This window comes from Coniophora puteana, assembly GCF_000271625.1.
Source record: "Coniophora puteana RWD-64-598 SS2 unplaced genomic scaffold CONPUscaffold_10, whole genome shotgun sequence".
NCBI lineage: Eukaryota > Fungi > Basidiomycota > Agaricomycetes > Boletales > Coniophoraceae > Coniophora > Coniophora puteana.
This window is the reverse complement of record NW_006913062.1, coordinates 1,277,582-1,304,732: the sequence shown is the minus strand read 5'-3', so window position 1 is coordinate 1,304,732 and position 27,151 is coordinate 1,277,582. Positions and strand designations below refer to the sequence as shown.

Here is a 27,151-nt window from a genome sequence, read left to right as displayed (position 1 = left end):
TGTGCTACGTAATTTATTTCATACGCTTACCTAGTCAACATGAGTTTTAACATCCAAGACAGCGATAAACCGGCACGAATAATTGGACGAGGGTGGGCGGTGAGGAGAACGAGCCGGCTCGGACCGAACTCCGCTCTGGCCCACCTTGCGAGAGATATTGTGGCTGTGCCAGATTTCGCAAAAGCCATGAAGGTGAACTACAAGGTCGGGACACCATTTCTCATCGACAATGCTCCATCCTCACCTCCCTCGCATAGTTCTCGAACATATGTGGGACTGTATACCGACAAGGGAACCTCGTATTCACCTCTGATGGCAACTCCTTGCTCAGTCCGGTAGGGAATCGAGTTTCGGTCTTCGATCTCACCAAGTGAGTCGACTATCTTGTCTCATCCGCCACCTGCACTCACCACAGCCCTTTTAGCAACCGAGCACGAACGTTGCCAGTGGAGAACCGCAAAAACATTGCTGCCATAGCTCTCAGCCCAGATGGGAACGTGTTAATCTCGGTGGATGAAGGTACGTCGCTCAGCCACTCCATCGCGTGGTGTGCAGCTCACGTTCTCCCTCCAGATGGACGTGCGGTACTCGTCAACTTTCGACGTGGCACTGTTCTGCATCACTTCAACTTCAAAAAGCCCGTGAAAGACATCCAGTTCTCCCCAGACGGACGGTACGTGCTTGAAACGCACTTCTGTTTTTCTCCTGCTCAATGGTTCCTGGCACTAGGTACATCGCCGTTACCCATGGCTCGCACGTCCAAGTGTGGAGAACCCCAAACCACCTCGCCCGCGAATTTGCACCCTTTGTCCTCCACCGAACCTACACCGGACATCACGACGACGTTTTGAGTATACGATGGTCGCCAGACTCTCAGTGAGTCTATATTTTATCTGTAAGAGACGTGAGCTGACCTCGGTGCGCAGATGTTTCCTAACCACATCTCGTGACATGACGGCTCGTCTGTTTACTTTGGATCCATTGGAGGGGTTCCGACCGAAAACATTTGCTGGGCATAGAGATGCAGTTGTTGGCGCTTATTTCACTTCTGACGGTGAAACGGTGGGTTTCCCATGGACATTACAACTCTCCTCTTGCCTGACGTGCAGTAGATCTACACTGTTAGTCGGGACGGTGCCGTGTTTACGTGGAGGGCAAAGGCTTCCGAAGACATGGAGACCGACGATGAAGATGTTTCTCCGATTCCCTCCGGTTCTAAATCGCTAGGCGTCTCAATAGCAAATACAAGATGGGGCATCTACGAACGACAGTACTTCAATCTCCCCAACACAAAAGTCGTGTCCTCTGTCTTTCACAGTGCATCGAATTTGCTTGTCATCGGATTTTCAACTGGTGTCTTCGGTCTCTGGGAGATGCCCGCCTTCTCCAACATCCACACCCTCAGCATCTCCCAGGAGAAGATATCGTCCGTCGCCATCTCTCCCTCTGGGGAATGGCTAGCCTTCGGCGCACGAAAGCTGGGCCAACTTCTGGTCTGGGAATGGCAGTCCGAGTCCTACATCCTCAAGCAACAGGGCCACTACTTTGACATGAACACACTGGCATACACGCCTGATGGGCAGACGGTGGTCACGGGAGGAGACGACGGCAAGGTCAAGATCTGGTCAGTTAACAACGGCTTCTGCTTTGTCACCTTCTCGGAGCACTCCGCGCCCGTCTCGGAAGTCGCGTTCGCGAAGCACGGCTCGGTCGTGTTCTCCGCGTCGCTCGACGGGACCGTGCGCGCGTACGACCTCATTCGGTACCGCAACTTCCGCACGTTCACCTCCCCGTCGCCTGTCCAGTTCTCCGCTCTGGCCGTCGACCCATCAGGCGAGGTCGTCGCAGCCGGATCCACCGACTCGTTCGAAGTCTTCCTCTGGTCTGTGCAGACTGGCAAGCTGCTTGACATCCTCTCGGGTCACGAAGCGCCCATCTCATCCCTCACGTTCTGCCCGACGGGGTCGAACCAGCTCGCCAGCGGCTCCTGGGACAAGATGATCCGTATATGGAACGTATTCGGGCGCTCGCATGCTGTCGAGCCCTTCACGGTCTCTGCCGACGTGCTCGCGCTGGCGTACCGCCCCGATGGAGGCGAGATCGCGGTAGCGACACTCGACGGGCAGATCACACTCTTCGACACGCGCTCGGGCAAGCAGTCGAACGTGATTGACGGCCGCAAGGACATCTCGGGTGGACGCAAGGCGGACGATCGCGTCTCAGCAGCGAACAGCTCCTCTACGAAAGCCTTCACGAGCCTGGCGTATACCGCGGATGGGTCATGCATTCTCGCAGGCGGGAACAGTAAATATGTCGTGCTATACGATGTGCGCAAGGGCGAGGGCACGCTTGTGAAAAAGTTCCAGATCTCGGAGAACCTTTCCTTGGACGGAACGCAGGAATTCTTGGACAGCCGGCGGGTCAACAGCGCAGGCATCAACGTGGACCTCATCGACGACAGAGGGGACGCGAGCGACCTCGAAGACCGGATGGACACGAGCCTGCCCGGTGCTTCCCGGGGCGCGGGCGACATGTCCGTCCGCCGCTACCGCCAGGAGGCGCGGACCAAGTGCGTCCAGTTTTCCCCCACGGGACGCGCGTGGGCAGCCGCGAGCACCGAAGGCTTGCTCATCTACTCCCTGGACGACACCGTCGCGTTCGACCCGTTCGACCTCTCCATCGACCTCACCCCCCAAGCCGTCCTAGACGTGCTAGGCGAGGGCGAACATCTCAAGGCGCTCGTGCTCGCGTTCCGGTTGAACGAGAAGCCCCTCCTCCGGCACGTCTACGAGCATATACCCCGCGCGGACATCAAGCTCGTCGCGCGGCAGCTGCCCGTGACGTACATCGCCGCGCTTCTCGAGTTCACCGCGCTGCACCTCGAGAAAAGCCCGCACCTTGAGTTCGATCTGCTGTGGCTCAATGCAGTGCTCATGACGCACGGGCGGTACCTCCGCGACCGCAACGGCGAGTTCGCACCCTCGTTGAGAATGGCACAGAAGGCTCTGGTCGATACCGAGGGGTCGCTATCGAAGATGTGAGCGTTTCCCGTATTTTAACAATTTTGATCATTAGAGGTTGCGCTGACTCGTATACCGTTTCTTAGATGCGATGAGAACACGTCAACGCTGCAATACCTGGTTGACCAGGGTAAACTTAAGCACTCAAAAGAAACACAAGGGCAGGAGCCCCCATCAAGTGCCGCAAGCGATACAAGCGATGGATCAGAGTAATCGCGTCTCATTATGCACGCACTACTGGTAACTCCAGTTGTGCGAGCCCATTTGAAGGTTGGAATCAAAGTAAAAAGTACGTTATTATGCGCAATGAAATACAGTAATCTTTTAGTTCTGGACTTTCTGTGGCAATATCTGGACCAGCTATCGCTAGAGCCGACTGACTATCCCGAGCGTCCCCAAACACCATTCTGCTCACAGGTTCTGAATTATTTGCTACCCTGTGCGATGCTAGGTTTCTCGCTGCCAGGTCCTGTAGCAACGACAGGTTGATCAACAGCGATGAAAGCAACGTAACGCTGAAATACGCACTCGGGCGGCGCTGTCCGTCGTCTGCGCCCTTGTAAGTGACAACATACGTCAACCCTGCCACTACGGCAAGTATTGCTGAAGCGACAGCCTGCCCAGTGGACCACGACAGACCCCCGATTTAGTCAGCGCTCTTCTCATCTGGATATCAACGAGGGACCGTGTAAGAACGTGGACTCACAAATTTGCCGCGAGCATCCCTGCGATTCCAATACTTGTCGCCAAGCGTCGTGTGTGGGTCTTGTCTTCGGACGAGGCTGGGGTGAATCATGGTTGTTTGTCGAAGGTGAGGTCGTGCGGAGGTGATACCCCTTTTCATATAGGGACGGGGACGACTTGGGTTGTTGCGCGATGATGTCACGACGCATCATCAATGATCCCGAGGCGGCGTACGCCCCTCTTCGATATCGCAAGTTGCCATGTCAAGGGCAAGGCATCGTACTGAGCTGTTGCCTAGCGCCTTGTCTTGACTGTGGTGGTAGACCCGTACGCGAGTAAGGGCATGATGAAGTGTTAGAGGAAATATCGGCAAACGATAATTTCTTTCACGCGGGGAAAGTTTAGCAAAACTTGTGCATGAGAGCTTGTAAACCGTTGCGATATGCAACAAAGGCAGATAGATATTAGGAAGCATCGGTAGTCTATTGTACATTATACACTGCGAAACGATCATCTTTATACACATGAGCCATGAGAATGGTGGTAGCCTTTGATGTTCGAACTTGATTTCTGTTCACTCGTTCGAGCGCAATTTACGACTCGGACCCGCTTGGGAGGTCAGGGTTCTTCAGCGAAGTAGGATTAGGCTGGTCCTTCGGTTTCCTCTCGCCATGCTTTGCCATATCCTCGCCCACTGGCTCCGACGCATCGCGGCTGGACGATTTCTTGGTGTAGACAAGGTTGTCGTCGTAGGTGTGCGACCGCTGCGCAGTAGGCTGCGTATACTTCCGCTCGTGGTTGGGGCCGTACTTTTCCTCGAATCGCTGCACGTTCATATGGTTGGAGTTATGCTCGTGTGTGATGGGCCTGTGCACCTGCTCGCCCCTGATGCCCTGCTCAACACCGGCCTTGGTCGTCTTGGGGAGATGCGAGACAAGATCGGGGTTGTTAACTTGGAAGATACGGTATTGCCCTGATGGTCGACGAACATACATATGGTTAGCTGCGTGTCTAAGGACGAGTAAAGGGAAATGCGCTCACAAGTCGGAATTCCTCCTCCCAAGTGTCTCGCATCTTCCGTTTCCTTGCGTTTCTGCCTCTGGTTCTGCCAAACCACAGACCCACCGATGATTGCGACCACCACACCCACCCCAACAGCTATTGTCTGAGGCGCAGTCAGCACGAGATGAACATCGCTAACTCAGCGGCAATCCACTCACCCTTCCAACACCAGGCGGCACTGGCAGTTCAGGTGGTCTCGTGCGAATCTGGGGCGGCCTGTGCGTTGTCGGGTTCGCGTGCGCCGTAGACATGATCAGTAGACGATATGCGAATGTTCGGCAGACTTTGCGTTCAGAACTGGGGTTTTTGACCAGTCTTGCTTAGGAGCGTTATGTATCAGACCAGACCCCGACTCCAATGCTCGCTAGCCCCTCGATTTGTGAAACTCGATCTGAATTTCAATCAAGGGTCATATGCTCAAGAGTTGCGTCAGCCACGATGGTCCCAGGCACGGGGTACATTGGCTGACATAGCTCAGTCCCGGGATCGAGCTCGAGGATTGGACCAAGACTAGACGCAGATCGCGCAGGCTCCACGATTGGTAAGCGATCGGAAAAGCACGGAGCCCGCGTCGCAACGGAATCCCCAGTGTACAGTACTCGCGTCTCGATAGGGCTTCGAGCAAGTTGTGGCACCTCGACGCTAAGCTTACGGTATCATGATCGAGGGTGTTTTGGGAGATGAACGGGCTTCTATTCGAGTCCTATTGGCAAGGGAAAATACACAGAACTATAGGTGTATCTGACGAAACGCTATTGGCTCTTCGAGTCGTGGCTTCCTGCGGGGAAGCAACCAAAGTGCAGTCAGCATCATGATATCAATCGGCGGGGAAGTGTAAGGGGTAGAAAAAGGGTGTTCATTGCAGTGAAAACGCCGTTGAACGGCGAGCCTTATACATGGCTTTGGAATTTCGCAGTGTCCGCGGACGCCCATATTAAGTCTCAGGGAAAGGTCACGCACCCGTCTTTGGTTCCTGCACACGCGCTCCTCCAAGTCTGTTATCCCGCATCTGTTGCCTCCAGCGGTCGTTGTTGATCTTTTTCGTATACAAGAAGCCTGCACCGGCAGCTAAGATAAGCCCTCCGCAGCCAAAGGCCTTCGAAAGTGGGGGGAGGTGCCCAGAGAGTTCATGTGATCCAATGGCAGTCCAATAAGAGGTGGGGACTCGCCAGTGTCTTCGGAGATTTGGTGAACATCATCAGACCCTTCTAGACGTTTGCTTCGAGGCGATGGTGTACCCCAGACGACAGGTGTTCAAACCAAAGTTAACCTAGGTAAGCAAGATGCTGGCCCAGTAAGGAAAGTGTAGACTGAAGCCTTCAGTGCCTCCACGCTTAGGATGTCCAAGTGGTGAGGAAAGCAAGAGCAGACGATGTTCGGGAGAAGCCGGACGTTCGCGCTCCGCGTTCCGCGCGTCGCCCAGCGGTCGTCCGACGCAGTCCGCGAGCTGAGAATGAATGACAGGCGACGTGACAAGGAAAATGGCCCTTCAGCTTCCTGCTTCCATGCCCGACGGCTCCGACGCCATGCTAGCGGGCTCGCTCAACCGGCTAACTATCCACCAAGATCGCAAATTAATTGTGTCGTGCACAGCAGCTGACAGTGACTAACACAGCCAATAAGAATAAAGGAAGAACATCTCAATCATCTTGCTCGGCTATCACACTTGAACTGACGCAAAGGGCAGGTGAGTTGGTTTCTCAGCGTTTCAAGTTTCTTTTTTTTGCTTCCGCGGATAAAGTTTCTAACCCTCGCAAACTTTAGGGGACCCGTATAGCAATGTTGTGGCACTGCTCTGCGTTGGCACGGACCGCTGATCCTCGAGCACGCCGGGCTGCCGGAGCGCTTCTTGCTATAACATGCTTAATTAGCTTGTCTGGGGAAATCTGGGGAGGGTCTGTCCGATCTCCTCCCTCTAGTTCTTTTCTTTTTTCTATTCGCTGGCTTGTGACAGTTAGCGCGACCATTCAATATCTCGACACTCCATTACCTTCAGATTATCAGAAAAAGCCGCATAGAGATGACAAACACCATCACGCTACTGTAGGTCCACAAACTTTCCTTATTCACCACTTACTGGGTAGCCAATTGACAACCTGGATGCGGTCCCCGGATCATCGCTTCTCTAGCCTATTGGGCTAAAGTCCGTTTTCTCCGAGCCATCAGCGATACTGCTCAGCGCCAGCGTCTCAAGCGCGTCGAGGAAGACGATCTGGCTTGCGTCAAGGGACAGTCGTATGTATGTCCGGGAGGCTGGACACGAAAGAAAGTGCTTAAAGCCACAACAGGAAACACGTTTACTGTATTTCCTGCAACGAAGCGCGTCACACACCGGAAGGGAACATTACTCTTCTCCGGCCGACGACCACCCAGCCAATGTCAGTACCCTTTTCCCCCGGTTATCAAAAGCACAGCTAGCAAGCGAGGCGCTTCTGCTCTTCGTCATCGGATTCGTCACTAAGTGCACAAAGTTCAACCTCTCTACTCCACAGGCCGACCCAAAAGGCAGGGGGTAAGTCTCCCCCCTTTGGATGCATCAGACCACACACCACGTTTCTTGACGGAACTGTGTGTCCCCCGGGCCCACGGCCGACTTTCCTGGACTTGAAGAGCCCAGTACTATACCGTAAGCCGCCGAAGAGATAGCGATGCGGCGCTCCGAGTCGCACGCGCCAGCCAATGGTGCGATAGCTCAGGAACTGGGGTGCCCGATGTGCGTGTACGCGTGAAACGTAGCCCGGGGGTCGTGCACTGCACCGAGGGAGGTGTACATGTCACACCTGCGCAGCGCGCACCGCTCTGCGCAGCAAGCAGAATAAGTTCAATAACGTGAACGCTTCCCGCCGGCAATTCTAATGGACGTCCGCCCCAGTCATTCGCTCGCTGGCCCTGCGCTGCCTCGCACGAGCGCGAGAACTGCTGATGAAATGAAGTGACCCTGCAAAGTGCGTTGTACCTGGTCTCCGAGGCTTTTGACACTGACTGCGATCAGTCACGCTGTGTGCTAAATGCATTCAAACAGCTTCGTTTGCGTTTGCAGAGACAACGATATGGCGGAAGAACGCTTGGCGCGGACAGCAATACACTTGCTCAGCTGCTGTGTGGTCCACCTGCGAGCTGCTCGGACGATTGCCGCAGTGGGAGCGCAAGCGGCGGGCGCTTGTTCAGACAAAGGTTCGAGGCCCGAGTCGGCAATACAGTCCTGTGAGTGCCTCGTTTCAGCTCTAGCACCCTTTCCTCGCGTTGCTAAGCTGATCTATCATCAGCTGCTTTGTGCTACCCGACGCTGCCCGACCAGAGAGAAACCTCGGAGGAACGCTAAACGTTCCTACCCAGTGACTCTTGAGAAGAGATCGTCGCGTTTCAATTCTGAGCGTGCAGTGAGTGAATGGCCTGTATTTATACCTGCCTTTGACGAGTGCCTGCGCAGTGTATTGCAGCACATCGAACTTTCTCCCAGACAATCACCGATGCGGCGCCGTCCGCGAAAGGTCTGATTAATGAGCTGGCCTACTACATCATGTACTAAAGTTGCACTGTTGTAATGGGGGGTCGCTCGGGATTCAGTTCAACCGTAACTTTCTAATGCTCTGTGCTCACTGTCGTCTGACCCACTGGTATACTCATTCAGGCTCACATTTCCTGCCTCATGGGCTGTTATCGTATACTTATCAACGGTCTGGGCTACACCCCCCTGCTTCTCTTCGTGGACCAGGCTGCTTTTATTCCCATGCATCAAGCGCAAGAAAAAAACTAAACCGTGATGAGCGCCACTGCTCTCACCAGCCTTCCTGGAATATTCGTATCGTGCCACTCTTTCAATACCAACAAGCGCTCGCCATTCGTTGATTGACAGACGCGTTTGAATGGGCGGGCCGCTTAGGGATAAAGCGAAGCTTAATAATGGTTCACGGTGCCGCGAGTCTGCTCATCTGACCCTTCGCTCGGTTGTCAGGCTGCGGTGGCTTCGCATATTTGAAAAGGATTCTGCTTATTGCTTATCTCCGCGACGAAGGCGAAGGCGCGTTCGAGGCTTCGAAGGCAGAGTTTCATAGGTCTCGCGAAGGAGGGCTCGCTTTACGTTAGCTGTGCACTCCGAAGCGCTGGTGGTCCGCGTGAGTCGAAGTTGACCGCAGTTGGTGGACGAACGAGGCGGCTTGCCACGCTGTCATTGGCTGTCGTATAAGCTATGCAGGCATGTCCATCTATGTACATTTGGTCGAGATGAATAAACTATTAATAAGCTTGCACGATGGGTGCGAGGGAACGGCGCTTGAGTGTTGTTCAACCGAATAGTCAGTGCATAGCGTTTGAACTAGGCTTGGAGGGGAAAGTGGGCACCTCCGAGGGTACACAAACTCCGGTGTGCTGGAGCTGGCCCCAACTTACTGACAAGGTTTTATCGTGCTCTGATTGTCACAACGTTGAGATAGTTCGGTATAGAACCGCACAATCAGCCTGTGTTCGAACACTGCTGATGCTGATGCATGTTGGCACGAGTCTAGAACATGCAGACTTCGGCGTAATCCAAGAGCGCCATGACCATGTATGCACGTCGTATTGGAGCATCTTGACTTCACTAGCTTCACTGCTGAACGGGGCTTGGAACCATTCCGATCACAGTGGGCGGAAAATGCCAAGTGGGCGGGGCGTCGGTGGGGTGCAATACATTCGTGTTCCTGGCTTCTCTCACCGTTGGTCACCGTCTGCACACATGATGGTGCCCGTGTAGGAAAGAGCACGATAACGAGCGAACGACCTGGGACTCAGATGGAAGACACGATGACGTCGTTGGACGTGCGCCGCAGAGCGGGGCCTGTAGGGGCCTGTTCGTCCCGGGACTTTCCCGAGCCCAGCGGGATGGCGCGCTAATAGGACAGGACAGAGATATGATCAGCGCCCGGCCCAGACCTTTGTCCCGCCTGCGATCACAGTCATTTTCCGCGCCCGATTTTCGATTGGCAAAAGAGTACATAAGGAAGCGATGGCGGGCGACAAAGGTCCGATGAGTTGCCTCGCCCGCGTCTTGCCTAGGCTCCTTCGACCCCTCCAGCATGTTTGAACGTTGGAACTTCGCACCCTTTCGCGCTTAGCTCCAACGATGCCGACGTCCAGCCCCTCTGTCGAATCTTGCGCCCATGGAAGAGAACGCCGGTGGAAGGGAATGGCGTACCTATAATACAGGGGTGATATGTGTGGCGATGATGCTGGGTGGAGACTCGAGGGGCTAGAGCAGAGAACCCCACACTTTCGACTCTTCGAATTGGATTGGATTGACGTGACATCTCAAGATCTCATGGGCGCGCGTATATGCGTCCAGCATGGCACGGATTCTGTCAAATATTCCACTGAGCAGCTCCGCGCGGCGCATGTCTGCGTCGGGGGCTTGAAGCGCTCAGCGTTCAGCAATTCCCCCTGGACCGGGTACATCGCTCGTCATTGGCGAAACCGTCTTGGACGCTCTCGTGGCCAGGCTGTCCTGTTATCGGCCGCGTGGAGATCCATCGATCAGACGAGATCTCGAAAGAATCGTCGCGGCTGCCCGGAATAGGCACCTCCACACATCATTTGATAATTTCTATTCGAAATGGATGCAATTTTTAGATTACTTTTCGACAATCTCCGATGAGGGTTTCGGTTAGGGACTGTGACTAGTCATGGTTCCGGAAAGGAAGGCTGTCGTTGTCACACACTCCTTCTGTGACAATCGGGCTCGTCCAAGAGATCGGTCCAAGTCCCCGCCCATCCATATAAATTTCGAGTCCTCCACCCGAACGTCCCCCTTTGACAAGACAAGCTCAGCCCCTCTCCAAAATCCCTTTTCAGCGACCGAATCTTCGCTTTCCCCCTCCTCCCCCACTTCGCATCCACTGCGTCTGTGCCCATCCCTCCTTTCTTCTCCTTGCTATTAGCTATGCCGGGCACAGTCATTAGTAACGCGACAAGGATATGGGAGATCAACGTGCATTGGGGCCTCTACTCTCAGTGCTGCGTCTGGGACGCCAAGGGTCGCGGCGTCGATGTATGGGAGTGCATTCAAGCCCGTGAGTCGCTATCGCATCGCGTCCTCTCATTGTTCACTAACGCGCCGATGACCCCGAAATAGATGACTCCACGCCCACTACTCAGGTGAGCAACCACACTCCATTCATGTGCCTTCCCTCTCGCGTGTCCGGATTGCCGCTGACCAGTGTCTTTCCCCACAGCCCCCTAATCCAGTCTTCTGGCGATATGTTGCCCGCCGATAACAATCGACCTGGGCCTTTGCTCAATCCGAGGAGAGGACTTGATGCGTCCCACCCCATCCAGGTGGCGCTGTGGACTTGCTCATCTCAAAGTCACCGCCGCCCCATACCCCACCACATTGCGACGTTTGCATAACCAACAAGTTGTCTTCGCGTGGTTCTCCCGACACCCCATAACCAATTCGTCACCATTCCCCTCTGCGTCATCCAAATCAGCAGAGAAGACAGACGCAACAAACGCGTCCCTACGCGCGGAGTTTTGAAGGGTTTTATGTGTTGTCATCGGTTTTCGCTGCTTCTTTCCTCAAGCATGTTTGTTTCGTTTCTTTTTCGGCTGGATCCAGTTACTGTGTTTCACTAATCTTTCCATTTCTCTCTGTTTCACCTGTCGTTTTTTACGATCTTCCACGTTTTTTTGGTCTTCGTTGCATTATATATTATCATGGGTTTCGGCGCATTATCATTATCGTACTATAGATCAGGTTGTGACTGCCATCAATGTATACGCTATCTACTTGTCATTGTTTTCCACTCAGTAATACGACCATCATCATTATCACCTCGTTATCATCCTGTTGCTTGCATCCTTGTTCGTCGTTGTAGTACCTATTTCCGGGACGAAAGATTTTTTGACACCCGTCTGCCACTCAATGCTTTCGACTACCCCCGTTGTAAGCACATTTGAGGTGTCAACCACAACTTGTGATCGTTGTCTTAAAGTTATCGGTACGCAAAGTTACAGGGTGTTGCGGCTCTCGGAAAGACTCGACCACTCGACAGGAACCCTTCCCCACCCAGCGAAAGGGGCGCTGGAGCTCGCGTCAGTGGCGGTCACACAGACTTCGCACTCTCCCGAAACACTGCGGAATGCCAGTTCATCGACATCACCCTATGGTCTGCACAAACTAAATTCATCTCCCACTGTCACGTCTGCAGGCCATGACCGGCTAGCCCAATGACTTGGTGGACCATACAGGTGCCCACAGCTGTCCAAGGCTGCCGCCTTCCTTCCGCGCTGCTGGGTCGCAATGAGCTAATTCAGTAGTCCAGCTCCACCTTCAGGGGTCTGGAGGTCTGATTGCCCACTGCCGTTTTTGCGATGGCGCATGTCCAATGGCCCCAATGGGCGTCCCGAGACTTGAAAGCGTGGGTCATTTGTGCATATGGCGTTCGGCGTTCGGTATGCGGCCCTGGAGATATTGCCTTGCGAGGCAGCGACTGTGGAGAATAGTTAATATTACTGTAATGGACTCTTCTAGCCAGCGTCTAGCCCCCGGCCGACTCTCCCATTGACTACAACAGTCTCCGAGACACTACTTACGGCTCGTTGCAGAGGCTCGTCGGCACCGCGATGCATTCTGATGCGCTCCTCAAGGATGTCATCTGCCACTGGCGATGGGCCAGAATGGATCTTCAGAGGTGTCACGCTGCTGCAAGGCCCGGACTCGGAGGCGAATACACCTTGCGCATATCTAGGTGTCTGCTGCCCACCGACGACCTCGGGAGTCGGCATACGTTCATGTGCGAAGTAGTGAAGGCTTACAGTAGTAAGTTTGCGTCAGCGCCACAGAGGCGCCGCCTCGAGGACGCAGTGTGACCTCGAATTCGCACCCCAGAAAGCTAAGTTCCCGGCTGCGGAACGTTGGCGCTCACACCGGAGGGAAGAGATTGTTGCACTGCTTCAGCTGTTTTTGCAACGACAGTTCTTGATTGGCTCTACCTTATCTATAGCTGCACTCTCATACTTCTTCGGAACGCGTCCTCGTAATCACCGACGTCGGAGCTGCCGAGACCAAACACTGGCAGACGCTGACATGAAACTGGTGTACGATATTCAAGCGCCCCCAGGTGCCCGCTCGGTGCTTTGGACTCGGCAAATACTATTGTCGGGGATCCGCCACCTCGCGTATGCAAGTACGTGTTATGTGCCTGAACCTAAGCTTGCTGCTACTGTATCAGCGCGTCCGTAACAAACCTCCGTCTTGTCGTAACACATTAACATCCCCGCGGCGAGTCGTTCGGCTCAGGCAATCAAATAACGTCCCCGAAGTCAGGTGCCAGAGGGGGATTCAACATGAAACACGTACTCGGAGAAGCCTGTGCTCGATCTTCGAGACTGCTCTGCCTCATGTTCGGCCATGGACGCGAGATCTCGAGAGATGAAAGATAGATGAAGCCAGGCAGGTCCATACGATCGGGACTTCGAGGGTCACCTTGAAATCTTAAAAGTTGTTATCGGAGCCTGCATATGAGCGCTTCTGAAACTTCACACGCGTCCATACCGACGTGCCTCGTTCCTTTCGACCTTATCGTTCATGCCTCGCGACACCGTGAAGGTTGCCTTGAAGCTTTGTGACTCATGACGGTGTCCGTGCAACCCATATGCCGGTAACTAAAACGCAACCGAAGTTGTAAGCATCTACACATGGGTTGCTCGGTGGTTACCTGTCTTCGCTTCGAAACCCTCTTTCAAGTTTTCTTTGATCATGCGTTACAAGGCGTTACAGGTCTCAAACACGACGCGTCTCGGTGTCATGACACGCGTCGCACGTGGCTGTATAGTACCTTGACAAGATCGCGCGATCGTTTGAACTTGAAGTTCGGGTCACCGGCGACCAAGGTAAAGGCGTGACTCGAGCCTCTGTGACACCCGCGATGCATCGCTCAGCAAAACTTCAAACCTCCCGCAGACCACTGCATGTTCCAGGCTAAACACACCCGCAGTTCCCCTGTGCGGCTGTTCCTGATTTTCTCAAGATCTGCAGCAATGTGCAATGCACTCGGAACGGAGCTCGATGCGCCTGGAAGGAATGCCCCTATCCAGTGCTACAAGGTGCTACATCACCGGGTGCTTACTCTAGAATGCCCTGAAGTGTCCTTAGCTAGTGTCCTGGTATTACGTCAAGCATGACATGATATGCAGCATATGCGCTGCAGGTGGGTCTCAGTGGTCTCTCATGGTCACCTCGCTAACTACGTTTTTTCGGACACTTAGAAAGCTTCCCTTGCGTTCTAGAACGCTGTCGCGTCGCGTCGACGCGATGCATGATGTATCATGGCCAGCGATGACATAGCCTCCGAGGGCGGCCTGGACCTGGCCAAAGTCGCGCGCGAGGACTTCCGATAGGCAGAATGCAAGAACCTGCGATCGACGGCTATCGACGGGCAAGATCCGAGAGTAAGGTAGATGTGTAGATCATCGACCGGTCGCCTGCCGAGTTGCTGACATCGCCGAGGAAACAAAGAAATCGACGCATGGTCAGCTACTAGGGAATAGTATGTCTAGCTTTTCGGACTGATTTCTCGAACGTAGTCTGTCAAAGGTGGCACATGAACGTTTGAACCAGCTATAGGCTCATCTGAACATGCAATGCACATTCAAGCCGAGCCCATCTTAAACCCAAACTTATGGGGATGTAGATTGCTCAGCATTTAGTCTTCGGAACAGATTACGAGCACATAGCACCAATGTAGGATGTGCCGCCATAGCCGACCTTACCAGAGTATTTTTCGGCGCCAGCCCATGCGTGTAATCGTTAGCGATGTGTACTATGAAACAAACTGGTAAATGTTGTCACTCGAGTACGATGCTCAGTCTAACCCACATCACCGCATTGGGTCTCCGTGCCCGTATTGTGACCATCAATCAGATTATAGCATCGGCGGCCTGTGAAGGCAAACAAACAAAATACCATGGACTCGGCAAGCTGATTGTCTGTCGTTTATCATAGATCGCGTTCGTGTAGGTTCGCGTTCATCTCCGGTCCTCAACGATGCTGGCACCGGTCCGCGCCGCACCTTGCACTGTAGGGTTTGAATGACGTGAATTTTGCACTACTCATTTGCACTGTTTATGCGTGAAATTTGCGTCCTTTCAGTGCAATTTTTGCTCACGGTAATGCAATTTTTGCTATAAACTGAGTTGCAAATTTTGCCGGGAAAAGTTAAGATTTTGCTTATCGATTTTGGGTACTCTAAGTGCAAATTTTGCCACATTTTAGTGCAAATTGGCCGGCATAGACCCCTTACCCTTAGATATTGACCAACCGGTATTCACGCATTCACGCGCCGTAAATCAAGCACACGACGATATATTGAGACGGTGACTACAATACAGGGATGGCGAGGTCCTAAATACAGTACACCATGGCATAGGTAACGCATAATGCCCAGGGAAGGTGGGGAAAAGTGGGGACGAGGAGAGGTGAGAGGTAGGATAGACCGGGGAGGGGACGGGTAAGGCCCCAACAGCACGTTGGTAGTAAGGACGGGGCAGGGCGCATATGACAAGTAGAGTATGGGGTGCTTACTTTAGTGCGGCAGTGGCGAAATGTTCTAAGACTGGGAGAGTGCAGCGTCAGCACATGCATCAGACGGGCAGCGAGAACAGAGCACTTACCATTATGGTTTGAAGAGCGCTCCGGCACGATGTACGGGCACAGAAGCGATGGTGACTGATGGAACGGGAAGGGGACGGAAAGGGGACGATGGAGGTGAGACGCGGAAGAAGGTAGAACTCAAGTGCGTCATAAGTGCCCACGCTTAGTCATCTATTCCCATCAGCACAGCCGATGCCACAATCGCGCTCCACTCCGCGAAGTCACAAAATTCGCATTGCTCTGTCAGGTATCCAAATCTGATTTGCACCAGTTTGCTGCAAATCAATCGATTTGGGTACCGGTAGTGCAAATTTCGCATCAATCACTTTTCATAGTGTTGGGGTCATGCGACACCTCAAAAGTAACCGCCACGGTCCCGGGTCAGCCTCACGTTAGCGTGTCGCGTTCGAGCCAAGATGTAGGGGTCGAGTAGGGCGTGACAACACGGATTTGGCAGAGAAAGGTCCACTCATCGGCCTCCTCTATTGTTGAGCTAATCTTGAAAATGGGTTTCCAATGCGATATAGATAGATGGTGCCATCAGGCGAGCACGGCTATCCATAGCCGTTCATACATTGAGTGGAGCGGGGCATGCACACCTGAAGCGCAACAAAATTGGCGGAGGCAGCATACGAGCCTATACGAGCACAGGATGGAGAGCAGATGCGCGGTTGCAGCTTTCGGAGTTTACGGGGCTCGGACCGGTGCACCGCAGCCTGGAGGCGTGTTGAATAGAAAGCGTCCTCTCGAGGTGGCCGTGTGACAAATAGACAACGAGCCCCTTGTTCCGGCGGCCAGGAGTACTTACTAAAAGCCTGCTCCCCCTGAGCTCCGTGTGGTACGCGTTTAAATGGTTACGCCTGATAGGACGTTGCTTACTCAACTCAAACGTCGTGATGGCGACGAAAGGGATCTGCCTCAGTAGTGCCTCCATCTCCTGGGACCTGTGGCTGCCCCGAATCTGTTGCTGCGGCAATATGCATCTATGTGGGTCCATCTCGTTGAAAGCTTGGAATTAAGGTCCAAGGAACGCAGACGATTGTGAAAGTGATACCACAAATCATCGCCTCACAACGGGAACTTCCTGTCCACGCTTTACCTTAAGCTTTACCCCTCGACACAGCCTAGTTGCCGGGCGTACATGCTCCTGTCACGCTCGACGACGTCCGGCACTCACCGGAGTAACCGTTGTATCGAGGCGTGCTCTTCTAGCTCGCCTCGTTCAAGCGGAGTTCAACCACAAATATCCAGCTTTTCAAAGATTCGAGTTAATGTCCGATGGACAATCTATTAGTGCCCCTGATGCCCGTAGATTACCCACAGGGTGCCCACCTGACGAGCTGAGTCTGTAAAGATAGTGAAGCCATGTAGATGTTGAGCAACGTGTTTCGTTGAAGGCGAGGAGGCCAGCATGCTCAGGGCGCCACGATCGCGGGCATCACCGCGTCTTCCATGGCGTTACCGCGATCGCACCCATCGGACGAGTAGTACAAGACGCCAGGATAAGATCCGGAAAGTGGAGATTTGCCATGATCTGTGCAATGACATTGGACGATGGATTTGGCGTAAGTGATCGTAATAGGGTAATGGGTACATCGGCCGTGGGGTAAGAGAAGTATGGAACATTGATGGCTGCGAACGTGGGCGCGGGAATAAAAATATACGTTAAAACGAGGTAAATGCCCGCCCGTCTGAACGTGACAAGGATCAATATCCCGGAACAGAGAACGATATCTGGATATGGCGTACCACTTGCGGTTTAAGGCAGACCTACGTCGATCAAGCAGGAGGGAGCATGACCACGTGTTTGCACAGAAGCCTCTCATACGCTTCCTTGAATGGGTGCGCGGTCTTGTTCTGCCGAATGGTGAGCGTATCTAGCGTGCATTCCGACCGCCTCACAAAAGCGGCAAACTCCTCGTGTGGCCAGATGTCACGTTCTCTAAGACAAAAAGAAAGATCCAGAATACGAAGCGCGGGGAGCTCGAGCGCGCTGAAGAGCACGTCCAGCCGCGGACGAAGAACTTTCATCTCCAAATGACGTAGCGTAGGATGGGAGATGCACTCGTCTAAGCCGCCGTGTCGGTGCACGTGTCGGCCCAACTCGACGTCATCCGTTGTAGATACACAAGAAGCGCAGAGTACGGTCAGGGACGGGCACATGCCGATGATTGTCAAAAACATGGTGCTGCTGAGGAGGATGAAGTGAACGCGCAGATCTGTAAGCTGCATCCAGGGTAGCTGGAAGCGTGCGAGCGACTGGTGGTCGTCCACTTCATAGGCCATGAAGTGAAGCGACGCGCTAGTGAGACGTGGGACAATGTTTGAAACCGCAAAAGAGGTTCGGGCCACGTTTCGCTGGCTGCCGGAGAGTTCAAGATGAGTGAGTTTCGGCACATGGCTCAAGAGGCCGTCAATAGGGATGCCATGGAGGCATACGTTACTACAGCGAGAGATGAGTGGCTCCAGACGAGACGAGAGTTGCGTGTGCTGCGTAGGATCCAGCGATGTCGGGTCGACATCACACAAGATACGTAGCGATGTTGGGGCAGCTTTAGCTCGCATGAGCCAGTGGGAGTACCCGGTCCAGCATGACTGGTATACCTTGGAGAGAGATACGTGCAATGAAGACCATAGCCGCGGCGTGGCGAGGGCAACGTCTCGCCAACGACGACAGACCCTGACGAGGACTATGGGGGAGCAAGATACAGATGGCTCAACGTATGGGCAAGGCGCAAGGGTGTGAGTGAAGACCTCGGCCAGTATCTCCGGAGGTAGGTTGGATATCGACGCAGGAAACATAGGCGCTAGCGAGTCTATGGCCGTCTTGCACTCCACACTTAGCGTCAATGCTGCTTCTATCTCCTGAAGCCTCGCTATCGCGGCTCTCACCAGTACGAGTCTCGAGTCCGCATCGGCTATACGACAGTCTTCGTCCACCTTGAACACAAACGACATGGAGTGGTCGTCCGACTCAGCCTGGAAATGGACATGCCCCTGACCTGGCAATTTCACGGTGGTGGCGTTAATGTCGGGCTGCATGTCAAACAGGAAGTGGTGAGACCTTGAGGAGTGTGGGTAGGAAGCACGCCATACCTGAAATGCCGACGCAATCTACAACACCAAAGCACTTCGCTTCAGTGTCCATTGCTCACTTCAGAGGGCGGGTCTAAAGCGCACCATTCTCGACCTAAGCAAGCCATCATTTCTCTGCAAACCTGCAGCAGGCATTGAGTCCATAGAGATTTTTCAAATTATGGGAGGTCCCAGATGGCGAGGGAACAAAATCGGTTCCCCATTCACGCTCGTGCTCTTCTTTATGTCATCAAAAGCGCGCAGAATATGAAAGGCACATGGGAAAAACGTGAGCGCGTGAGCGCTTGGTGCTCCCCGGAATTAAACTCCGCTAGGCAATTCCCGAGAGCCCGATATCTGCCCCAAAAGCTTCCGAATCAACTCTTCCCCGTCCTCGAAGGCTTGACTAGGACTGGACGGGATGCAGCGAGCTTCGCTGCCTTTAATCCCTGGGATTATGTAATTGTCAGTCAATGGATTACACAGATATATAAACCACATTTCTTCAGGAATGTTGCCCCAGCATGAACTGGAATTAAGCATTCTCTAGTCCGTGATATGTAAAAGGTGAAATATGTCTACAAGAGCTTTTTACAGCCTTATCGAAACACCTTATAAGCTCGCATAATCAAGGAGTTTGCGGCACTTTTGGTGTCACCATCGAATCAAGCTCAAACCCATCCGAGTCATTCTATGATACCATACGTGAGTCCAAGGCTGTCGACTTGAGAAAGATGAACTTAACTGCCAATGTTGCATCGTCCTCAATTCGAATATCTGAATTCTCGGAGCGATATGGGAATGAAATACTGTCATGCTGGTTATGTTTCTCCGCCCCCGATACCAGCTTGACCAGGAGGCGAGTGTTAAGGATTTCAATCAAAGTAGCTACGAATCTGAATAAATGGGTGTAAGTTTGCTGCAAGGCACTAAGCAGAAGTCACATACGTCATCCCTACTAACGCAAGCGAAATCTGGAACATTGATTTGTCGCTCATATCAGAATTTTCCCAAAGGTAAGCTACTGCGCACCTCGCCCAACGATCCCATCGCAATGTCCACTAGCCGCAAAACTAATACATAGATTCAAATACATCAACATCATCCAACGAGAGTGCATCCAGTGATTTATGGAACGCACTGAATGTGATCTACGGGGATGCCAATGGTAAACGGCTATCATAGATAACTAGAACGCAACTTACTACTACGACAATAATGCCTTGGTCGGTTAACAAGTTAACAAGGGACTTGTCGCACGTTCGGGGTATATCCATGGCGTTTAGGAAAACCAAAAGTCCAACAAAAATGTCGAAAACAGCCTTGTTTCTCGTTAATGAATTTTCTAAAGGTGCGACACGTCTACGGAAGTATGCGTACCTGTCCAGTGAAAACAATGGAGAATAACCTAGTTGGGATGTTTGCTACGCACATGTAGCGGTCTGAGTCGAAGGTAAGGGTGTTACCTGAAGTGAAACAGGTCAGCTCGCACATTATAGATTTAGCACTTGGCAGTGTACCGTAACGACTGCAGATATAGATTGCCATAGTGATCGTGCTCCCGAAGACCACGAGGGCACCAGCCATCAAATACCACTTGACTTTTCTGCTTCGGCCCCATTGAATGAATATTCGAAACATGATCATTGCTGTACTGAGCGTCAGTGTGCAGCCCTTTAAGCAAAAGGTAACAACATCACCATTACCAGCCGCGTCGGATATAGAGTAGAGCACAGTTATCAGCCACATCGACCGCAAACAGCTTCAAGCTGTTTGTTACCACCTTGTTGGTTGTGTCAAGATCAAGGTACTTACTGAGCAAGATGTCAGCGATGATACTTGGATGATACATTCCGTGATTTGACGCCGCGTACCGTCTCTGTGCTCCACGAGTGTAACGGAACGGTCACTGGCAGCCTTCTGTGTTCGAATCAACCAGCACATCTCCGGACATATAACTCACTCCACAGGTATGCAGAAATTACCAAACCAATGCCCAGCTTGTTTGTAGCATACGCCAATTGCACGTACCAAGGGAGCTTTCCCCAGACAAATATCCGCTCTCGGCCGAACATGAGGACGGAGTCCCATATCAGTGCAGTCAACGACACCACTACAGCTCTCTGTTAGTCACTCGGATGATGACGTTGACCACGAACTCATACGCGTTATGTAACGTCCGGCTTGAGCAAGAGAAAGTTCGTAGATGTAACGGGCATCGTACATTGACGAGGTAGAGTTCACGACAAGGAAATGGTGGACGTCGGGTGTGTAAACCGTGACGGGACCTTAGTAGGTGGATCGAAAGTCTTTTCAGGAAAATGAATGGAGTGGAGGTAATAATGGAGGCAGGATGACCGGTGAGGCTTTGAGGCCTTGGGTACGCGTATAGGAGAGACAGCTGGCAATGGGCGCGCCTCGAGGTCATGGTTTATATTTAAAGGTTTCAGTTCCCATGAGAAGCCTGTACACTTCATATATCAGTTGAGGCACGCTGGACTTGGCTTTGGACTGGCCATAAATACTATGGATGGAACAGATGGAAGCACTCTCACACTATTTTGAGCATCACAAGCTGGGATAAAGTATAGGCGAGAACTGTTGTTCGCCTCGACTGAGTCTTATATGAATGTTGAAACCACTGGCAAAGGACTAAAACGCACCTCTAATATAACACTGAACTTTTCTGGTCCCTCAGGCTTGTCAATAGAGGGAAACGAACGCTGTCGATTCATCCTACGGAGGAAAACATTCTCGTACCTGCATCCGAATATTTTACCAGCCGGTTCGATCCGTTGATACTTTGGTTCGTAGATCTGCGGGAAGCGATGATCCTACGAAATGACTCAGCCCGTAACCTACAGTATGTGTTGTAAAGGCGGTTTCGCAGCCCTGAGGGTAGATTCGTAATGTTCTGAACGTACATAAGAGTATGTTAACAGCTTTCACATTGTCTGCGTTGGTGTTATAGCTCCTACCACTTGTAAACCCCGTTATTCTGTAGATCCATTGATAGCATTCATCTGACTTACCTCATGATCCGATATAAGCTCGCCGGCAGAATGATAAGGCCCGAGGCGTTCGCAGAAGAAGCGAAGCTTGATGTACAGCCGAGCGTTTAGCATGGAGATAAGAGGCGCTGAGAATCTGACAATCCAGCTTGAGCCAACATCCTGAGCCAGGGACACCGTCGGGCATGCGCTCACGTTACTCCAAAGCCCATCGTGGTGTTCTACAGCATGGCTTAGTACAGAGCCATATTCATGTCGCCCACGAACTCACCGATCCAACTGCGGTAAACAGAATATTCAGGAGTCGTAAGACTACGCTCATATGATATCAACAGCCGTAGTCAAGGCCCAGCGCTTAGGTGTCTTATTGAACATAGCCTGACCTTTATCGTCAAAGAGGTCCAAAGTGTCAGGTTTCAGAAATGGTGCATACCGTCATGTAAGGCGCTCCATGATCCACGGGCAATCTACTAAGACTCTGGTCTAAGCATGTGGAACGTCTGCTGCATTGCAAGGAAAGCGCATAAATGTCGAAGACGGTCCACCATCAAAGTAAGCGAATTTCAACGATTACGGAGATTTCTCTAGGTTACCTGAGAAATGTAAACACCCATTAGCACGCTGTTGCTGTTTATTAGGTCACATTGACCAGGAGAGTCCCCCTTCGTGCTCGGACTCCAGATGATGCTTCCGTCCATGGATCGAAAGCTTTTTAAAGCGTTGATCAGGCAGCAGGGAACAAAGCTCACGTACGGCATGGTTGGCCGCTATCAAAGACGCCAAGCCTATAACGCAAGCGCATGTCGCTCCAATTAGGAGAAGTTTAAGACTGTTCTGTTGCGATTCCATGTTATGAATACGCGGAAAACCGTCAATACTGTCGCAGTAGTGATATCAGCTCCCTTCGATCATCCATAAATTGGGCTTTCACTCTACCTGGGGGATGCACACAGCTACGACGTAGACGTTGCCGCGCTAACAGAGGGCACCAGACTCGCTGTGTTCTGATAAACGGTCGATCGAACGAATGCCAGGCGCGAAGGCGCAATAAAAGGCACTCAGGGGTTAGCCCATACATAGACGAGGCTTAGTCAGCAGCCTTTACGGAAAATGCGCAGCAATGTCTCCACCGCGTCGTAAGAGCGACGCGCGTCTTTCAGAGGGAATCCAAATGCACGGGGGGACACTTGTCTCATTAGCATCCAGCGATGTATACGTAAGAGTGATACGGTAGCCTGACGCTAGAACGAGAAACGACTTCGATGGGGGTAAAGGATAGAGATGGGGGTACGATGAGGGTAGGGGTAAAGGCAGGTAGGTACAGAGACATCGAAGTCAACAAGTATCGGGGAGGCAGGGTGATGATCGGTAGTCGGGGTGGAAGGTATTGAGTGGGCGGTAGCGATGACGTGGAAGGGTAGGTTGTGGAGGAAGGACAGGGCGAGTGATAGGTAGGGTTGGTGGCGATGGTGATGATGATGATGAAAAATCGACAAAGGCTGTCGAAAATCTTGAGGAGAGCGGAGGGTGCACATCAAGCACCAGGCGCAAGAGGTCCGTAGAGTGATATTACGGTGACAGTTGAGTTGATCGGGGGAAGTCGCGAGGGGCGACCAGAACATTGAGAGCGAGGATGATGCGTGGATACGAGTTGTTAACTCGGGAACTAGGTGGAGGAATAACGCAGGCGGAAATGATCGGAATGCGTGATTCATGGTTCAGAGGGAGGAATAGCACTGGCGTCTGGGGTGTGTATAGCACAGAGGGGATACGTTACGGGACGGGATTTAGCGTTATGTGTGAAAGCTGAGGTTCGTTTCAATGTCGATGGAGAAAACCAGTCGTGGAATGATTGAACGATGACGGATGGGGCAGCAGTGTCAAGGAACATTGAAGAGACGGCGTACTGAGAGGACGTCAATAAGGTTATCGATTCTCGATTATGTCGGACAGACGTACCGATAGAATAGAGGGAAGAATACAAACAGAAGAAGAAAACGAGAAGCATCGCATCGCTCTCTCATCGCCTCTGTGCTTGTCCCTGGGCTTGCTGCTGCGCCTGCCTGCCGTTTTGCTGTTGAGCTTGCGCCTGGCCATAGGCAGGGGCTCCGTTTCGTTGCTGAGATTGCTGCTGCTGCGTCTTCTGCTGGGGTTCGTCCGTTGCCCCGGGTGCGACGTAAAGGCCGCGATCAATGACGCTAGGGATGGGCATAATTTCCGTACCCAGCTCCTGCTCGACGCGGTAAAGATTGAAGCGGTCCTCGTACGTGACGAGATTGATGGCAATACCGAGATGACCAAATCGACCGCTACGGCCAATTCTGTGGAGGTAGGTCTCGGCGTTCTTGGGGAAGTCGAAGTTGATGACGACATTGACAGCCTGGATATCGATACCACGCGTCAAGAGGTCTGAGCAGACAAGGTTACGGAAGGCGCCATGGCGGAAATCGTGGAAGACCCGGTTACGGTGTGATTGGAGCATCTTGGCATGCGAGTAGAAGCAGGAGTAACCCAGTTCCGTGACTTTCTTCGCGAGAAGTTCGACACGGTTGGTAGAGTTACAGAAGATGATGGATTGGTTGATTTGAAGCTGCAAGCGCGATTAATATTTTCAGGATAGAATTTAAAACGACATGAAGAAGACATATTAAGAATGTTCGCGAGGGGTGCCAGTGATACATGAATTATGGCTCAAATAAATCAAAGAAAAATCTAGGCAGGAGCGCGCCCAAAGAACGGCGAAAAAATAATGGGCAAAAACTCACTTTCGAGAAAAGGGTGTTGAGGCAGTGCACTTTCTGTTTCTCCTCGAGATACGCGTAGTATTGTGTGACGCCACGTAAAGTAAGCTCCTCCATGAGGTTGATCTCGTAGGGGTTCCGCATGTGCTTTCCCTAATTTTAACAATAACTGATCAGTAGGCGCACGACAAAAAAGTAGTGAATTATCATACCTTGAAATCCTTGACGATCATCGGGAACGTTGCACTGAAGAGCATGACTTGACGTTCCTTGGGAAGATACGCAAGCAGCTGCTCCATAACAGGCGTAAACTCGGGGGAAAGCAGCTTATCTGCTTCGTCCATCACGAACACTGGGCACTCGCTGAGGTCCGCGACGTTCTTCCCCGCCAAATCCAGTATCCGCCCAGGGGTGCCGACAAGTACGTGAACGACTTCGCCCAAGCGCATGATGTCGTCCTTGAGGGTGGTACCGCCGGTGGTAACCATGACCTGAACGCCCATGTGCTTGCCGAGAGTCTTGCAGACCTGACTTGTCTGGAGCGCGAGTTCTCGTGTGGGGACGAGAAGGAGAGCTTGAATCTTGTTCTTGGTGATGTCGACTTGCTGGAGGGAGGGGATGACGAAGGCGGCGGTCTTGCCTGTGCCGTTCTTGGCGCGGGCGAGGACGTCGCGTTTTGTGAGTGCGATGGGGATAGCCTCTTCTTGGATTGGTGATGGTTTCTCGAAACCCGCTTCAAAGATGCCCATGAGGAGATCTCGCCGGAGGAACATGTCCTCGAAGTCCATGCCCTTGGTTGCAGTTACATCTTCGGTTTGAGGGCGAAAGTCTTTGGGTGGTGGACGGAGGCCAGACTTCCAGGCGGTGTCGTTGCTGCTCTCAATTAGTTATTATACCTCAGCAAGAGTATAGGGCATACGTTGTTGATGGGGCTGGTCGTTGTTGGTGGGCCATGGCTTGTTGTTGCGTTGAGGATGATGCGTCGAGTGGTGGCTTGTTGGGATAAAATGCAGGTGTATCTCTTTTCTCACGCTCAAGCCCATTCCTTTGAGACTTCGCCGTAGGCGAACATTACATCGACACCATCCAAAAATCGAATATTGTCCAAGCAATGTGCTAGTATATTGTTTCTTGCTAGAGATCTTTGCATGTGCGCAGTCACATGGATAGATGTTGTACCCCACAGTCTGACGCCCTGATATAAGTCGCGCTACGTGGTTTGAACTTGCTTGTTGCAATCGCATCGCTCTGACATTTAGCTATAAAATATCGACGGTATGAAGCCCGCTAAATCAACAATACTGCCACTATATAAAATCGGAGGTCTTTCAGATCCAGAGAATCCCTTTGCTTGTCATGGTCTCTGAGGTCACCCCTGTTCTTGATCAGGCGTGTAGTGTTACTTCCCACGCCCCGAAGCTCCCCTCGTTCCTCAAAGGACGATGGGGAGGTCAGCAGGTCGACACATCTTTCTATTACAGTGACACTTACAAGTTACAAGGATCTAGCACACGGACCAGCAACTTAACCGCAGCTGCGTGGACGGTGACCGGCTATGTCTGTTCCGAGTCGGACGTTATCAATCTGATCTCAAGTTGGAGTGTCCGAGCAGCGATGGCGGAAAGGGTGCGGATTTCTACAGCAGCAACCTAGACAACCGTTCCCTTCAGAACTCTAACCTTGCCCTCTCCAGTCCTCCAGCTGAAGCACCATGTCTGAACGGGACAATCTCACCACCCGCGTCCTCCCCGAGATGGTCCTTTCCACCGGGGACAACCCGCTGACACGCCCACTCGACCAGGCGCAAGGTCTCACTCCCGTCCAGCGTGCTGCATCGCGTTTCGCTGTCAATGGGAACGCCATCAGTACGTCTAAGGTCTTACACCAACTTGCTTCTATTCACTCACATACGTCGATCTAGTCACCGGTGGCCTGGGGAACATAGCGCTTGTCTGTGCGCGCGCTCTGCTGGAGCATGGCCTCTCTGGCCTTGCGCTGCTGGACCTTCAGGGCACGATCAAATCCCCCGCAGCGTCCGCTGCGTTCGACTCACTCCAACGAGACTTCCCCGATGTCAAGATCCACGCCATCCCCGTGGACGTTTCGAACGCGGACAGCGTCAGCAAGGCAGTCGACGAGGCTGCCGAGGAGATGGGCAGCATTAACATCTGCATTTGCTTTGCGGGCATCGTTAGCTGCGTGCATGCCACGGACCTGACGCCGGATGACTGGAGCAAGACCTTGCAGGTCAACACGAGCGGGAGCTTTTTCGTCAGCCAGGCGGCGGCAAAGTGCGTGTGACATCTCTCTTTGGTCGACAACACGTCGAGACCTAACATGATCTCAAAGGCAAATGATAGCGCAGCAATCAGGAGGCGCGATCCTCCTCACTGCGTCAATCTCAGCACACGCCGTGAACTTCCCCCAGCCTCAGGTTGCCTACAACGCATCTAAAGGCGCACTGCTGCAGCTCTCGCGCTCACTCTCTGCCGAATGGGCTAGGTGCGTTCTGCCCTTTCCCTCAAAATCATGCGCGACTAATATTTTGACGTCAGATACGGCATCCGAGTGAACACGATCTCTCCGGGATATATAGATACCATCCTCAACCATGGGGAAGGCCTCGCACACGCGCGTTCCATCTGGAACTCCAGGAACCCTACCGGAAGGATGGGCTCACCAGAGGAGCTCACTGGTGCCGTGGTCCTGTTCTGCAGCTCGGCTGGGTGCTGGATAAGCGGAAGCGATCTGATAGTAGATGGCGGAGGCCATGTATTCTGAGCGAATAGCGTTTGTTGTACAATGATAAATTGTAAGGATACAGTCAAATGCGGGGTATACGAGTATCGATCATCTGAGAACGTATGCTATTTCCACTTCGACGAACGCAGAGAACGATCATGCAGTGATAAAACCCGGCGAGCCAGATATTAG

At 52.6% G+C, this 27,151-nt stretch overlaps 8 protein-coding genes across 8 annotated transcripts; 5 read left to right on the top strand and 3 right to left on the bottom strand.

Moving 5' to 3' along the window:
* Positions 1-186: 186 nt before the first annotated feature.
* CONPUDRAFT_167524 (WD40 repeat-like protein) lies at positions 187-3,313 on the top strand (the record flags this gene model as incomplete). The annotated part of the gene is made up of 8 exons (XM_007773358.1): positions 187-204; positions 258-370; positions 425-519; positions 574-673; positions 730-876; positions 927-1,062; positions 1,113-3,037; positions 3,107-3,313. The coding sequence occupies 8 exons, from the start codon at positions 187-189 to the stop codon at positions 3,231-3,233; spliced, it is 2,661 nt and encodes an 886-aa protein (XP_007771548.1). The 3' UTR covers positions 3,234-3,313.
* A 984-nt stretch (positions 3,314-4,297) lies between these two features.
* CONPUDRAFT_167523 (uncharacterized protein) lies at positions 4,298-5,017 on the bottom strand (the record flags this gene model as incomplete). Its single annotated transcript, XM_007773357.1, has 3 exons — positions 4,298-4,677; positions 4,746-4,869; positions 4,925-5,017. The coding sequence occupies 3 exons, from the start codon at positions 5,015-5,017 to the stop codon at positions 4,298-4,300; spliced, it is 597 nt and encodes a 198-aa protein (XP_007771547.1).
* Positions 5,018-5,384: 367 nt separating this feature from the next.
* Positions 5,385-6,091, top strand: CONPUDRAFT_83897 (uncharacterized protein). Its single transcript, XM_007773356.1, has 2 exons — positions 5,385-5,544; positions 5,727-6,091. Exons 1-2 carry the CDS (start codon positions 5,447-5,449, stop codon positions 5,836-5,838), a joined length of 210 nt encoding a protein of 69 aa, XP_007771546.1. The 5' UTR covers positions 5,385-5,446; the 3' UTR covers positions 5,839-6,091.
* A 3,703-nt stretch (positions 6,092-9,794) lies between these two features.
* Positions 9,795-10,488, top strand: CONPUDRAFT_83896 (uncharacterized protein). Its single transcript, XM_007773355.1, has one exon. It carries the CDS (start codon positions 9,958-9,960, stop codon positions 10,315-10,317), a length of 360 nt encoding a protein of 119 aa, XP_007771545.1. The 5' UTR covers positions 9,795-9,957; the 3' UTR covers positions 10,318-10,488.
* Positions 10,489-10,680: 192 nt separating this feature from the next.
* On the top strand, positions 10,681-11,014 carry CONPUDRAFT_156508 (uncharacterized protein; the record flags this gene model as incomplete). Its single annotated transcript, XM_007773354.1, has 3 exons — positions 10,681-10,810; positions 10,873-10,895; positions 10,973-11,014. 3 exons carry the CDS (start codon positions 10,681-10,683, stop codon positions 11,012-11,014), a joined length of 195 nt encoding a protein of 64 aa, XP_007771544.1.
* Positions 11,015-17,169: 6,155 nt separating this feature from the next.
* On the bottom strand, positions 17,170-18,426 carry CONPUDRAFT_145722 (uncharacterized protein; the record flags this gene model as incomplete). The annotated part of the gene is made up of 1 exon (XM_007773353.1): positions 17,170-18,426. The coding sequence occupies exon 1, from the start codon at positions 18,346-18,348 to the stop codon at positions 17,170-17,172; it is 1,179 nt and encodes a 392-aa protein (XP_007771543.1). The 5' UTR covers positions 18,349-18,426.
* Positions 18,427-22,860: 4,434 nt separating this feature from the next.
* On the bottom strand, positions 22,861-25,171 carry CONPUDRAFT_167520 (DEAD-domain-containing protein; the record flags this gene model as incomplete). Its single annotated transcript, XM_007773352.1, has 5 exons — positions 22,861-23,382; positions 23,436-24,066; positions 24,242-24,370; positions 24,430-25,090; positions 25,137-25,171. 4 exons carry the CDS (start codon positions 25,169-25,171, stop codon positions 23,497-23,499), a joined length of 1,395 nt encoding a protein of 464 aa, XP_007771542.1. The 3' UTR covers positions 22,861-23,382; positions 23,436-23,496.
* A 757-nt stretch (positions 25,172-25,928) lies between these two features.
* Positions 25,929-26,998, top strand: CONPUDRAFT_61160 (2-deoxy-D-gluconate 3-dehydrogenase; the record flags this gene model as incomplete). The annotated part of the gene is made up of 4 exons (XM_007772954.1): positions 25,929-26,082; positions 26,139-26,508; positions 26,567-26,719; positions 26,773-26,998. The coding sequence occupies 4 exons, from the start codon at positions 25,929-25,931 to the stop codon at positions 26,996-26,998; spliced, it is 903 nt and encodes a 300-aa protein (XP_007771144.1).
* Between the last annotated feature and the right edge of the window lie 153 nt (positions 26,999-27,151).